General features: G+C 44.3%; 1 protein-coding gene across 1 annotated transcript in view; it reads left to right on the plus strand.

Annotated features, from left to right (window-relative positions):
- USH2A (usherin) overlaps positions 1-15032 on the plus strand; it is a 580537-nt gene that overhangs the window by 525279 nt on the left and 40226 nt on the right. The window contains exon 64 of the mRNA XM_088799150.1: positions 2124-2445. Coding sequence (XP_088655276.1) covers positions 2124-2445 — 322 coding nt within the window. The remainder of the gene's footprint in view (positions 1-2123; positions 2446-15032) is intronic.

A 15032-nucleotide genomic window follows, 5' to 3' on the forward strand; every position in this document is an offset into this window, starting at 1 on the left:
GGTCCCTTCTGGGCTCTGTGACATGCCTGGGTGTGTTTTCCACGCGAAGGAATTTTACCACTGGCCATCTTCCCATAGCTTAAAGAATCACTTGACTTTTTTTTTTTTCCCCACCACATTTTAAGTAACATCCCCAGAGAGAAGGATCATAAAAGACATTTTATTCTTAAATTTTAGTAAAATGAATAGAACCACTTAAAAAAATTGAAAGTCTGAAAGCGTTGATTTCCAACCACCATTGCTAAAACTCTGCTGTTACTGGAATCTGCTGATGTGTAGATTAGGACCCTTCTATAATTATCTCTGTTATAGAGTGCTGTTTAAATGAAACAGTCACGGTCTGATGCATCCTACTCATGACAATTACTTAGGGCCACATTAGATATTAAACAGTAATTAAAGCTTCCGCAGGTATCTCCATAGTTACTGCACATGCTGTGTGTGTTGGCTTTTATCTTACTCTGATTCAGGGCATAAAAAAGGCCCATGTTAATCTGCAGAGCTGTGCTTTGTGTATGGCTTCCTCTTTACCTGAAGGGTACCTGCAACTTTCAATAATTGTACCAGCTTGCTCCTTTTTGAAACTCTCATTCGAAAAGATTTCTAGAGAAGCCAAACTTTTCCAGATGTAAGATGGGCACACTTCCCAGGCTAAAAAAGATAATAATAATAAGAAGAAAAGTTTGACTTATCTCCTAAACCTAACAGTGATATTTAAGGCAATAAGAGATGTCTCTTATCATCCACAGTTATTGAAGATATAAGTGACATCAGTGATTTAAATCAGAATATCACTTCTGTGTGAAGTTGAGATTGATGTAGTTTGGGATTTTTCCAGTGGACCAATATTTACTGAATACTGCAAATTAGTGTGTCCTTCTGGGGGCGCCCCCCACCCCACTAGTCAGTGGGAAGGAGGCTGGTGGCAAAAGTCATCTGACCCAGAATTTTGAAACAACCACGGGTAATCCAGAAAACCAGTGGTCCAAGGTGGGAAATTGGAACTGACTTCTCAGAATTGCTTAGAAGTTAGATCTGCTATACACTGTGGATTTGTTCACACAAAACTGGTATCCCCATCATGGTGGAGGCAGCACAAGAGGAGATGGAGGGAGAAGGAACAGAAAAGGGGAACGTGTGACCTCACAGAGGAAGAGAGAAGTACAACTGAAAAAGGGCGAAGGGAAACAGAAAGCAAGTAAGAGAACAGAAAGCAGTGATTAGAGGAGAAAAGGGAGAAGGTGGAGACTAAAAGGAGAAAAAGGTGGAGACTAGAAGGAGAAAAAGCTGGACCCAAAAGAACGAAAGATACCTGATGCTCTGAGGGAAAATTAGGGCTGTTGGAAAATCAACGGGGGGCTGGGAACAGAGGAGAAAAGCACTTCTCTGAGGCCATAGGCACTTAATACTGACAAAAGCCTCTTTTGTTAGAAAGGAAAAGTCCCTGCTATGTAAATAGACCTTTCCAAGTGGCAGGAGAGTGATTATGAGGCAAAACATCATTGACTGATGGGGTATAGCTGGATGGTGACAAGGTGTCTCCGTGATTAATCTAGTATGTAGCCGGGTTAACTGTGGCCCCCAAAGGTTTGTGTGTGGTGTAAGAGAGCCTGTTTTAGGATGTCAGATATCAGGTGAGGGGATGTGTTACCACGGAGACCTTAACTCCATGATGTGCCTTCATGACCTGGAAACATTCCTGGGAATCTTAGCTGAGGCTGCAGAGGTAGGAAGAGCCCAGGGCTACTGAAAACTGGTCCACGGTCGCCACGATCAGTGTTCTCCATCGCTGTGTTACATGATTCCGCAGAGTGCCTGTGTTTGAGTGCTGGAGCACACCTTGGAAGTTTATGTATTCCATATGCTCCTGTTTAGGGAAGAGTTGTGCTCAGCCTTTCCAGACAGATGGGGATTTTTGCCTTTGTTTGGAAAACCAGGAGGATTGAATGTTCCAGAATATCTATGAAGCTGTGACTTTGTTGCTCCTTAGAAGGGTTAGTTGTAGATCAGAATAAATGTAATCGTACATGTCTTTTCTTCCAAAAACTCCTGGTCTTTGAAAGATTCTTCCAGTGAAATTCCGTGTTTCCAATGATGGGTAATTTCTGCCTTGTGTCCCGAAGGTATGAAGTACGGATTCAAGCCTGCACCAAGGTGGGTTGTGTATCAGGTGACTGGGCATCCGTACAGACCCCAGAAGTCGCACCCCTGATGCAGCCGCCCCCCCATGTGGAGGTCCGCACGGCTCCAGGAGGGTTCCAGCCCACGGTGTCCCTCATGTGGGCAGGACCGCTTCAGCCAAATGGAAAAATTTTATATTACGAACTGTACAGAAGACAGCCAGCGGCTCAGCCTGGAAGATCACAACCCGTGCTCACCTACAATGGAAGCTCAAGCTCTTTTGTGGATTCTGACCTCTTGCCTTTCACCGAGTATGAGTACCAGGTAAGCAATGTGCGTTACCAGCAGTTCCCACTGAGATTGTGTGCACACGCCTGTGCCAGCCTGTAAAAATCGCTTATAATTGGAAAAGCCACTCAAAGAAATGTTGGGCTTAAAGAAGTTCATCCTATCCTTTAATAATTCTTTACAGTAAATGAGGGGGGAAAAACCATATTCATCCGCCACCTTCATTTTCTTGGTTCTTGATACATGCTTGTTATTTCCATGTAGATTTTAGATGAAGCATTTGCCTGTCTCACTGATAAACTGGTTTCTCACTAAGCTTCCCATGATGGGTGTTGCTTTGGGAGGAAATACTCCTTGTTAAAAGGTCACCTTGAAAATAACTCATTAATTGTCCCAGGACAAAATAACATCTGATGGCAGGCATCTCCGGCCCCTGTGCTCAAGAAAGATAGGGATGTTGAGAAAAGTCTAGAGAGACAACTAACCTACGCGTGGGGATGAAGTAGGTTTAGTATGAGGGCAGCTTGAACAGTGTAGGACTTTGCATGGCCCTAAAAAGCTAAGAATTAAGAAAACACATTGTGAAAGTATTTTGAAATCCAGAGAGGACGTGTGTTAGGGTTGTTTTGTTTTGCCATCAGAGTGCCATTGGGGGAATGATTCTCCTGCCCCTTGCTCAGGTTTGGTGGGAGTGTCAGGCATTCAGAATGTCAGGCTGCCTCCAGCCAAGTGGTGGGCGCATGAGCTCAGCCCAGCCCCCAGACTCACCTTCACTTCATCTGCAGCAGACTCACTCAGAATTTTATAAGGTGTGGGTGAGAAGTCCTGATAAAACACCCCTAATCTCCATCCAGAAGACTTTCGTGGCCCTGCTGTTTCCAAGCATGGCTCTTCAACTGTTCTTTTAATTCCATATACTCCCAATAAATGTCCTTCTAAGTCAAAATCAGTTCTCTTGCTTGCAGTCAAAGGAAACTTGTTGATGGATGCAAGCACCGAGGGCCAAGCACAGTGCCAAGTGCAGTTTTCTAAAGGAGGAAATTGAGCCTTGAAAAGCTTAGCATAACCAGAAATAACAAAATCCCTATGTCACCAGGAAGACATTGAGCAAATCAATGAGGGCAGCAATTAGAGGTAGCATCTTAAGTGTGAAACGAGTATTTTTAGGCCAATAACTTATAGGACAAACTACCCAATGGAGTTAGTGAGAGTTAAAATACAGATTCTGGATGATTTGGAGAAATACAGATATAAGCCATAATCCCGTGTTTGCAATGCCAAATCTAAAAATCTCTTAAAAACAAATTTTTTTTGTTGTTGTTTTTTGTTTTTTCCTCTAGGTTTAGTAAACTCGTGTGGCAGCACAACCCAATCTACACAAATTTGAGACTATTTGTAACATTTATTCATTCCATTTAATGTGAATATTTGTATGTTTTGCTGTAGAATACCACATTTTGTTACAAAACAATTCTGGGGGAAATGCATAATATGTGCATTTTACTAACTTTCCAAAATCTGAAAAAAACACAAAATTATTTGAAAACACATTAGGCCCAAGGGTTTATAGTTTACATCATGAAGGAACAAAATACTTATTGATGCCACAGTTGGAAACAAAATACTGTTAGAAACAGCCAGAACCTAGGTGGCCGTCCTTTTGTTCTTTCCTCATTATCTTTACTGAAACATGTCAAGTTATCAAAGACCCCGCTATTCTCAATTATCTCGTCTCCCTTATGAATAAAAATGTACCTTTGTAAGAGAGCTGGATAGAGTCAGCGTGAAATCTTTGGCCTCTAATTAGACAAAACTAAATGACTTACAGACATGGAAAGCAAACTAGTGATTATAGCTTTTTTTGGCATCCTGTTGTGTCATTGGGTTAAATAATTGGCCACGTGATCTGTAGGACTCTCATCTCAGTTTTCTAAGGAATGGCAGATTCCAAGGGTGTGTCTTTGCTCTGGTCAGTTTTCTCACCAGAAGGCGTTAAGGGCACCCAGGTATCACGGGACCCACATTTCAGAGCGGAGATGAGTTAAGAGTCTCAGGCTACACTGTCTCTTTGGAAACTGTTGCTATCAGCTCTGCCACAGTTCTCCTTTATACTCATTCCACCCAAATGAAAGTACTTAATTTGGTTTTCATAACAGACTCATCTCAAATTTGCATTTACTAGCTAACCCCATGTTGTTACAACCTGAGAAGGACAGAGAGGAGGTAAAAGGAAAACCTAGGCTTTTAGCCCCAAAACCCAGTTCTTACAGGAGGTAGTTGGAAAAATATGGATTGAATGCTGAAGTAAAGGAACTGAAATACTGGCTTTATTTAGCCTGTGTAAATGCTGAGTCTACGTGGACCCTGAGCAATCTCACAGAAGTCATGTAGGAAGTAATGCGCTCCAAACATTGATTTCCCTTTAACAAAAGAACGTTTTGTCTGAGATGAGTTTGCATTGTGCCCAAATCCGTCTGAGGGTTACTTCCTCTGCAAGTTGCCTTTTAGAAAACACCTTCATTGTCCTGGATGGTTTGGTTCGCCCTACATCTGTCCATGGTTTTACCCTTCCACAGAGAGCAGCATTTCTGTGGTAAACCATAGATTTGCAGGGAATGGAAACCAAGAACTGAGAATCTGCCCAAAGGCGTGGCCTGTTAGTCAGAAGAGTGGTGACGACCAGTAAGTAGTTCAGTCAGCCATCCCCACAGTACCTTGTGGGGGGTGTCAGATGCTGCCCCCCACCATCTTCCTACATGACCCTGTTGCAGAATATTTGCTAATCCAGTAAGATTTTTTTTCACAGACCATACTCATTTCTATCGTCAACCCTTTGAGAACTGGGCTGTGCCAATATATACACTATACACCTCCAGAGTTCTTGTGGCCAAGTTGTTAATTGTTCAGCAAGCAAATTAAGACAACCGTTCCTCCACAGACTTCAGAGAGGGGCCTGGGTGTGAGACCACTCCCTGTGAAGCTTCGGTTTTTACCTGAAGGAAGTGAGCAGGGGCGGGTGAGCTGCTCTCAATGATTGTGCGTTCTAGCCATACTCTGCTTAAGGCAGTGACTCACCATGGGTTTGCTGGGGACCTGCCATGACTCCCCTTTTCACTGAATCCTGCTGTCAGTGACTTAATTAGTTTTCCTGAAACTTCCCCGCCTTGACAGATTTTTGCAATAAGCGCCCACGCACACCCAGGGTCTCTAAAGGCATCTGGTGCCTCGTGACTGGGTGACTGAGAAGAGACAGGTCAGCCTCAGAGGGTCCCCTCTGACTCACTCGGGTGTGGGTCTGATCTGAGGGCCGGTGCCGTGGGAGCCCAGATGGCATGGTGGCCCGATGCTTTCCGACAGAACAACACTGCCTCCAAACAGTTCTGTCTGAAAATGTATGTGGGAAGGATGGAAGGAAGGGTTGTGGAGGAGACGGGGGACCCTCACTGTTCCCGCCGAAGCAGCTGTCTGAGGACTGCAGAGGGCACCAACAGTCCCCTCTGCACCAACCCCCCGAAAGCTGCCAAAGTGTGGGTGACGAACTAGAAGGGAGGAGAAAGGACAGCAGCTTTTAGTCCCTCTGTTACTATGGTTGGTTGGAGCAAATTCCCCTTTTTCTGCCTTTCCTCATCTTTAAATAGAAGCTCCTGCCAGTTGTACATTCTAGGGCCCTGAGTAGGGATACACTACAGCCATCCACTTGTAAAACTTCTGATCAAACCTCAGCTTCTCTCGATTGGCCTTTGAAATCTACAACTCGTAAAGCCTGACAAAAAATCCTGTCCCTGAGCAATTTGATTCTCTAATAGTGTTTAGCTTTAAGTCGTATCAAAGCGAGTGAGTAAATGAGGGCAGCTTCGGATAGTGGACAGTTATGTGGTTCTATCCACCAACCAGATGGACACATGGGAATGTCAGTAATGGTGTTTCCTATCGAAACCTAATTTATTTACTTATTTACCAATACAGTTATTTCATAAACTCTAAATATAAAATATATTATGGAATATAAATGTATTACAAAATATAAAATATAAATTATAAAATATAAGTATATTATAAAATATAAAAATATGTAAGCCTAATTTATTCCATTTATTACGTGCAAGAATCCCATTTAGGTCCTTGAGAAATCCTACGCCATCGGTATAATATCATGTCATTTCATTACCAGTGATAGAAACCCAACTTTAACTAAAACAAAAGAGAATGGTTGCTGCTCACCTGCCTGTGAAAGGGACTGAGGAAATCCCTAGGAACCGAGGAAAAGGCAGACGTAGCAGGCCCCACAGGCGCCTGGGTGCAGAGCCTGACGTTGTTGGATTGATTCATCCTTTCTCTGCTTCCGTCATCTCACATTGTCTCTATCTGGCTCCATTCGGTATCAGACTCTCTCCTGGTGTCAGAGAAAATCACTAGTGCCATTGCCTCAGGCCTCTGTGCCTCGGTTTCCTGGTCTTTAAAATGTGTATAGAAGCAGCAGTGAACCCATGGGCTTGTTTGGGATTAAATGAGCTGATATGTGAATGTGCTTTGGACAACACCTCACATGTAGAAAGCACCCAATCTATATAATAACAGTAGTTGTTGGTAGTGGTGTTGTTGGTGGTATTATTATTATTACTATTACTATTATTACCACCCTCCCATCTCAGAGTGGAAAGAGGACTTCTCTTGCCCAGTATCCGTGAGTCAGCCAAGAGCAGGACTGGCATTGGCCCCTGGTGCCGTGTACCTTCCCGTGAGTGAGCAGGCCTGGCCCCACAGCCCTGTCCTACAGGCAGGCCTGCAGGGGTGTGTGGCACACGCTTCCACCGGAAACCGGAGCTGCCCCAGACCATGGCACACACCGACTATGCCACATGGAATCAGTACAGACCTGTGTGCTTTCCCATTGATGCTCTTAGCCGTCCTGTGTTCTGGATGAAGAAACGGAGTGGAAATCACACAGCTTGGTCAAGACCCTCAGTTTCTCACAGCCTCACTTTTCTCATTGAACAGATGGGTGTGTTATGAGAACTGAGATCTCTGTGTGCCTAGACAGATGCCCGCTGCTGCCCCCCTAAATATAATAAAAGAAAGAGGGACTTTCTTCCAAGAGAGGGAAGAGCCAAGTTAAGAGGTTTCCTAGGTCTCTGTCTATGAGTCATTAATCAAATGTTCGAATATAAAATCCTCTAACCAAGAACACAGGTGGCTCTGCAGGTGTGATGTCCCTTCAGTGAGGCTGGTCTACCCTCTTCGTCCTTGTCACTTCTCTTCTCCGGAGAAGAACAGCTTGCACATATCCCATGACTGAGATGCCTTCCTGCTGTGATAGTCTGGTTCTGCATTTGTGGGCTTAGCTGCTTTCTTCCAACTGCTTGTTCTCTGTTGGGATCACCCTTTTCCCATCCCTTTTCTATGTCCCATTGAGACCAGACTGACTGAGCATGTCCTGTGTTTGGTTTCGGACTTGCATTCAATTAGGCATTGATCTCACTAACACATTTCTGACTGGCATGGAGTCTTTTGTTTGGTTCGTTTCTCCCACAGGAACTAAGCTGCACCCACCCCCAACTCACACAGCTCAAGGTTTTCCATGATTTATTGTCGGTCTGACACAAGCAGTGCATTTGTTCTACACCCTTAGAGCCTGAGTGCTCAGCTTAGACAGAAGGCCATTGGGACATCTCCGTGGGTTGAAATCTGAATTCTGCCACTGAGCCCGGGATTGTGTCATTTGTCGCCATCACACCTTTGATCCCAACCTGAAATCATTTCTCCGCGTGTGTGAGCACACGGAATCACACTCTACTTTACACACGTGTGCCCGTCTTTGTTCTTTTTCTGTCTCACATGGCATCCTTAGGAGTCTGTTGTTGGCAGTCGTTATGTTGCCTTTGAGACAAGTTATCCATCTAAAGATAGGTTGGTTTTCACCCTCATGCTGACAAAGCACAGATTTATATGTCGATATCAATCCTTCTGGCTCTGTGTTGGAACCGCGTGGGCTGGACCTAAAAATGTTACGTGCGACCACATTTTCCCCAAATCCATGTAGGTAATGTGTGATTCTGACCTGCCTTCATAGCTCTTCACGAGCAGTCCTGTTGTGTGAAGGCTCCCCGAAGTCACCTGAAACTTAGGTCCCCTGAAAGTATTCAGGCAAGGGTGAGGCGTGTTTTATTCCTCTCCTTTTATGCTGTAAGTTGAGTATTCAATAACCTGTCATTATGAAGCTCCCATCAAGTTCAACATGTATGGCTAGTTACTAGGATGGGGGCAGGAGGCGAACTACCATGGACTCCTCTTCTCAGGGGCTTAGAGGTTAGTTGATGCGACACAGAAACACACCCATGAGCAATGTATCCGTAAACGTGTATGGATGGTAGTGTAAGCTCTGAAGGGAGAGATTTGGAAGACTGTACTGGTGACAGCAGACCTAAGGAGAAGCAGAGACATCCTGATCTCCAGGAACAGCACAATTCCATGCCACACTCCCGGCCAATCTCATTCCACTCTCTGAATCGAAGCTTGAGGAATGCAGGCTGTTCCTTGATATGAAAGATGGAAATCATTCCATTGAGCCATGAGGAGGCGCTATTTCTCTATAGCTTCAGTTACAACAAATGCTCTTCCAAACAAGTCTCCATCCTTGAGATCAAACGCTTCTCACCCTACCCGCTTCCACTGGTACCTGTGTAAGGGTCTAACGTGTTCTTGCTAGTATCGGTCAGGGTCTCAGCAGGAGACAGATGGCATATTCAGGGGGAATTGGACAGAATTTAAGGTAAAAACTATTCAGGGAGGTGTGGGCAGGATCAAGAACGTCAATGAGGCATGTTCTGGTGCCCAGGGACTAGCAATAGCCCGAAGCTGTTACCCTCTGGGCCTAAAGGGCCGGGGGCAGGGAGGGGAGCTGTTCCTGAAACCCAGCTCCAGCCATAGGAAGTAGAGAAGGGTTGCCCATAGAAGCTGTGGATGTAGAGAAGGAATGCAGCCTTGCTAACCTGGAGTGCCAAAGAGAGGGGGCAGGAGACCTCAAAACACTGAGCTGTCTCCTTCCTCCATGAGGCAGTCTGCAGACCCAGCCTCGTGGGGTACAGAGCAGGGCGGAGAACGGATATGGAAGCAAACAGACTGCCCAGCACGTGCCCCACACTGCACTGAGGCTGCTTCTCACCCAGTTTGTGACAGCACCTTCCCCAGTGGAGTCCTTTCTGGGCTGGAGGGTCACCTGGCAAGCTTTGACTTGCTGCTCGGATCATTGATAAAGCACTAAGTGATTCTGAAGGCTTAGGGAAGATTGTACTTAAGTAGTTTCACCAATGATACACTTCCATTAAATTCTAAATAACTGTCTTGGTCTATATGAAGCGATCGTATCTTCAGGTGGAAAGAAAAATGTTAACATATTTAAGTAAATGGGATGTCTTCACTTGAAATCTTTAAGAAAATGGTTGCAACTGTCTCGTAAATTGATTTATCTATCGGTTGATGGATCTGATTACTAAGATGCCTGTAAGTATCTAGGAAAATGTACAGTTCTCTCCTGGATGCCAATAGGCATAATTTGTAGTGGAAGCTGGAAGTAAAATTTTCTTTGAAGAATCCATTTGATTGCTCCAATGTTTCCTTTTGCTTATCCTTTGGAATGCTTTTGAAAATTTTTAGTTAATAAGGCAAAATAAAGAATGCCATCCAAGCCACAAATTTGGATGTAGAAAAAATATATCTGAAAAACCAGGCATTCTTTCACTTATTCTAACCCTGAATTCTGTAGTGGAGAAGTACCTGGAGGAAGATACACAGAGATGTGGGCAAACTCAGAATGCTGCGAAGGTTTTTATATTGTTGAACCATAATAGCTAAATGGAACCCAGAATTGTGTGACAGAAGTGCCATTTAGCCCCACTTTCTCTTCTGAAACTCGACTTTTCATACAAATGATATAATAATGACCGTTATTACTTATTTAGGGCTTGGTGTGGGTTGAGAACTGTGTTAAGAGCTTTGCATGTATTAACTCACAACAACCATTTGAGATAAGGGACGTGACTAATAATAACACTTAGGAATCTGAGGCGTTGAGAGATTATTTAACCTGCCCAAAGATACAGTTGGTAAGTGGAAGAAGTCAAATTTGAACCTTGAGATTCAGGATCCAAAAACTGTGTTCTTAAATCCACCCCACGGTCGCTCCCAATTACATTTCTGTACAGCTCCGGGGCTTTCAAAACCCTTAATAAAATATTTATAAACGTATTTATTCACCACCTCATTCCTCAGAAATGTATAGAAACTTTATTTCATGTAAATTTCAGACAAGTCCTGTGCGGTAAGGAGTGTTATTCCTTCTGTATAATCAGGAAGCTGAGTGACTGAGCAAGTTACCCAGTTGCAAAGCGGCCGGGCCAGAAGCCAGGATTGGACTTTCTCACCCTGAGTCCGGGAGTCATTCTGCCGAAGCACAGGTTCTTCACCTCACCCCCATCGGGAGCAGGAACTCCTGACCCTGCAAAGATAAACTGATTTGGATTGTAATCTGGGCTGCATGCCTTCCTGGCCCTGAGCTCTCAGCAGTAATTTAAGTTCTCTAAGGCCCAGTTTCCTTATCTGTAGAATTGGGATAAAAAGAACTACCTTAGGTCTTGGGAACTAGGTAGGGTTGTGAACTTTAAACGAGTTACTTTAAAGGCCAGGACGTTGTCACTCCTGTATAAAATTAAGTTTCAATATATAAATGCATAGACATCATTTAATATCCAGTTATCCCTGTGAGACGTAAATCAGATAAAGTCACTCCCCTGCTGGGAGCCCTCCCTTGGCTTCCCATAGCATTCAGACTCCACCCTGGTTCAGTTGGGCCTTTCATGCTCTGACTTTTGTCCACCTCTGCCTTCATCTCATTGTTCTCCGGCCCCGACTCGCTAGCTCCACCAGCCTCCTTGAGAATCCATCCCCAGGGCTTTTGTACTTGCTCTTCCTTTGCCCAAAGATGTCTTCCCTCCAGGTCTTCACGTGGTGGTTTCCTTCTTACCGTCAGCATCCCAGCTTGACTGTCACCTCCTGAGGGCACCCCCTGGACAACTGCACCATTCTCTGCTCTAGAGCTGTATCCCGTGGAGTTTATATCCTCTCGGTTCTTTCCTTTCTAGCACATCATTACCTGTTTGTTCGGGTTTGTTTATTGTCCGCCTCTCCCCACCAGGCTGTGAACGCCAGCCTTGTCCCCTGTCGTCGCTCCAGCTCATAGCCCACTGTCTGGCACACAGGGCTCAGTCGTATCTGTCAAATGGATAGATGATAAACCGTGTTGCCTTCTTAACTAGACTGGCATTCCTAGAGATAGTCCTCACAATAGGCGATTGGGCGGCTAGCTTGCTCTAGCAACTTATTGTAGGGAAAGGCTGCGTTACCGTGTTCCATCAGTTAGGCTAGAGCTAGTAACGTAGTGCACATAACGGGATTCCCGTACGTTTCCACAGGTTCGGAGCCACATGGAATGCATGTGAGTGCTGTGAGCCTCCGTGGAGCATGTAATGTTGTTGAAAACATGATAAGCGGTGGCAGGAATGGGTGCTGTGATGTTGGGGTAATTCCCACCATCTCACTATGAGGCTCTGGTCTGCACAAACTGCCAGTTCATGCAGGACTGTGCGACAGTCCCAGGGCGGGGCCTCCAGCACTTGGAAGACGGGCCCCGGCCTTCCGTCAGTGGCCTTGAGTGTGCAAAGGAGGAGAATCCGGGCTTTGCCTCACATGCCTGTACTGGAAAGCCCGCCCTACCACCTACTGAATGGCATAAACTTATCCGTGCCTCCGTTTCCTCAACTGACCTCGTAGGGTGGTTTGTTGGGAGGATGAAGTCAGTCAGTACACATGCTACACTTACAGACGTATAAGTGCTCGAGAAACCTGTTAGCTGCTTGTATGCCTCCTCCAGGAGAACTGGGCAGGACGGGGTTCCTGTTTTTGCTCCAGGAGAACAGATATAGTAAGCCCTAAAAAGCAGTAGGCAATAAATTCCAAATTTTCATTGTTATTACTGAAACCAAATTGAGGCTAATTTTCGTATTTCCCCCTAGTGTTGACACCAGTGTTCTCTCCCTCATATTTCAGAAGAGTGTCCCCTTCCTATTTATTGAGTGACTCCAAAGAACAATGGGTGCCTTCTGTCACTAGGCACGAGTGACAGAAGACACGCGTTTCTCCAAAGCAAATGTTTTGCCATCTCTTGAGGAGCTTCGCGTCTCTGATTTTCAAAAGTGCCAGAAGAAAGGACGACGATATCCTGCTGATGCCTTTCTTCCCCTGGCTTCCAGAATTCACTCGAAATCATGCTCCATCTTGCCTGATCCAAAGTGTCTTAGATGAAAGGAACCTGGAATGCAGGGACGATATCTGTCCAAGTAAAACTGTAACGTAACCACCAAAGCACCACACAAACGGAGATGCAGAAAAAGTCCACTTGATGTTGAAAGGACACCAGACAGGTAGACGGTTCAATCGGTGGCGGCACAGAGCTTTTCAGCACATCACCCCTTTCTGACTCTCACCTGCGGGGCTGCTCATGACAGGGAGACATCTGGAAATCTTGTCATTTCAGATGGATCGCCTTCTCTTTTTAGCCATGAGTCTCTCTACAATTCCGGCGAAGCCCATTTTGGCATATTGCTCTTCGAACGCATTCAAAACCCATGGCAAGCTACCCGTTAAAAAGGCATTATTAGTGTGAGTGCCATGGGAAAATGTAGACTCCCAGGTTGTAGATGAATTGAGATGATTGTGTTGATTGTATCCTTCTACTTATGAGGCATAATTTATGAGCGAGTGCTGGAGAGAGAGCAAACGGCAATGAGTGATGACTGACCAAAGCCAGAGTCATAAATCAGGAGCGTGAAGGAAGTGGGGATTCTGATCGAATCTATTGAATTAGCCGTTGGCCTCAGCCAGCGCAGGTATTGGAAAGACCTTTTTAATATCTGTTTGTCTCCCTCGTGGGAATGTGATAACAATCTCATACATGCCCTTAGGAAACAAATAATTTAATTGTTTGCCTGTTAACATGCAACCGATTTACTCTCCTTATTGATTACGGGCATGGCTGTTCATGGTGGATTTTTGTTCACTTTGGGTGTGAGGGGTCAGGAAATGCACATGCTCCAGTTTTCACAAAGAACAACGTCACCTACTAGTGGTGCTTGACGTAAATGTGTCCTCATTATTGCGGAAATGCTTTTATTTTATCAAAACTTGTCATTATTCCACAAGGAAGCAGGCTATAGGAAATCCCAGAAGTTGCAGACGCCTCGAAAATTCCTCCATATCTTAATCCTCTGAGAATAACAGTTATAAGGCATCTCAAAATAAGCAGCCTGGAGAAAGCGCAAAATCTCAAATAGCTCCAAGGGCAAGGACAGTTATGTCACTTACATTAGGAGTCAACAGGTTAGAGGGGTTTGTGTGTATGTGAGAGAGAGCGCACTGGTTGAATTTGGTCATTCCCGCATTCCATTTTTGTATAGAAAATAATAGCAAGTGTGAGACCAAAGAGACATCAGCTGGATGCTGACAGTAGAGAAAGCATCTCTCAGTGTTTTCCCTGGGCTTTAACAAGACTTGTAGCATTTCTTCAACCATAAGAGTCATACAATATGTTTTACATTTAGGGAGATTTTTTTTTAATGCTATGATAGACAGTCAGGATAGAGACACATGAAGTCGGCAACTCTGTGCGTTCACAAGATATCTCATTTGTTGGTTATATTTGTTCATTAAAATTGAAAGGTCAGGGCATATTGCTCAAAACTTCCCACGGAAAATCTCGGCTGCTTCTTTTTTTTAACCCTGTAAAGAGGAACCTGAATCTTGAGACCGTTGTTTCTCAGTAGAAATCATACCTGATCTGTGACTGTGTTTATTCGGAACGCTGAATTTCACTTCCGTTCTTTTATCTCTTGTTCAGCTAGGCATAGACAAAAATTCACAGCAACTTTTGGGTAAAGGACTTTTTGCCTCAACAGCGAGAATGTCACTGACAGTTTCTTTCTTACGTTTCTTTTGGTGCTTTGGTGTAACAGAAACACTGCCTCTGGTACAAGTTCTGTGAAATCCACATTGCTTCATTATCTCAGCTTTCTCTTCACCATAACTGCTCTCGTTTTCCAAGTGGCTCATGTAAATAGGCTGATCCTGCTTTGCATAAGCATGTTGATTTATATGAATGCTATTTTTATCTCAAATTGATTGAATACTAACGAGAAAGACTAGGAAAAAAAAAGAGCACTATAATATGAAGGTCTCCTGTCAAAGACAAAAGGCACTAGATGCTACATACATCTCCAGTTATCGATGGAGGATTTTCTACTGCCTACTTCTTAGAAGTGGATATTTCTAAAGAAATACAACAAAACACTATAATGTTGAGACACAAGTGGTTTAAAAATAACATGAATACAGTCACATTTTGGGACTAGGACTCCACCCAGTGAAACTTCAGGAAGACATGAGGTTTAGTCTCACCTGATGACGCCAGCATTAAAAAGCCTCGATAGTGTTTATGAGTCTACAAGTTCTGACAATTAAGTTCACAAATTAATCCTACACACCTCATTGCTGAGTATCACTACGGTCACCTTCGA

The sequence above is a fragment of the Rhinolophus sinicus genome, chromosome 6 (genome assembly GCF_057876585.1).
Source record: "Rhinolophus sinicus isolate RSI-liver-muscle chromosome 6, RSI-T2T, whole genome shotgun sequence".
NCBI classification, from domain to species: Eukaryota; Metazoa; Chordata; class Mammalia; order Chiroptera; family Rhinolophidae; genus Rhinolophus; species Rhinolophus sinicus.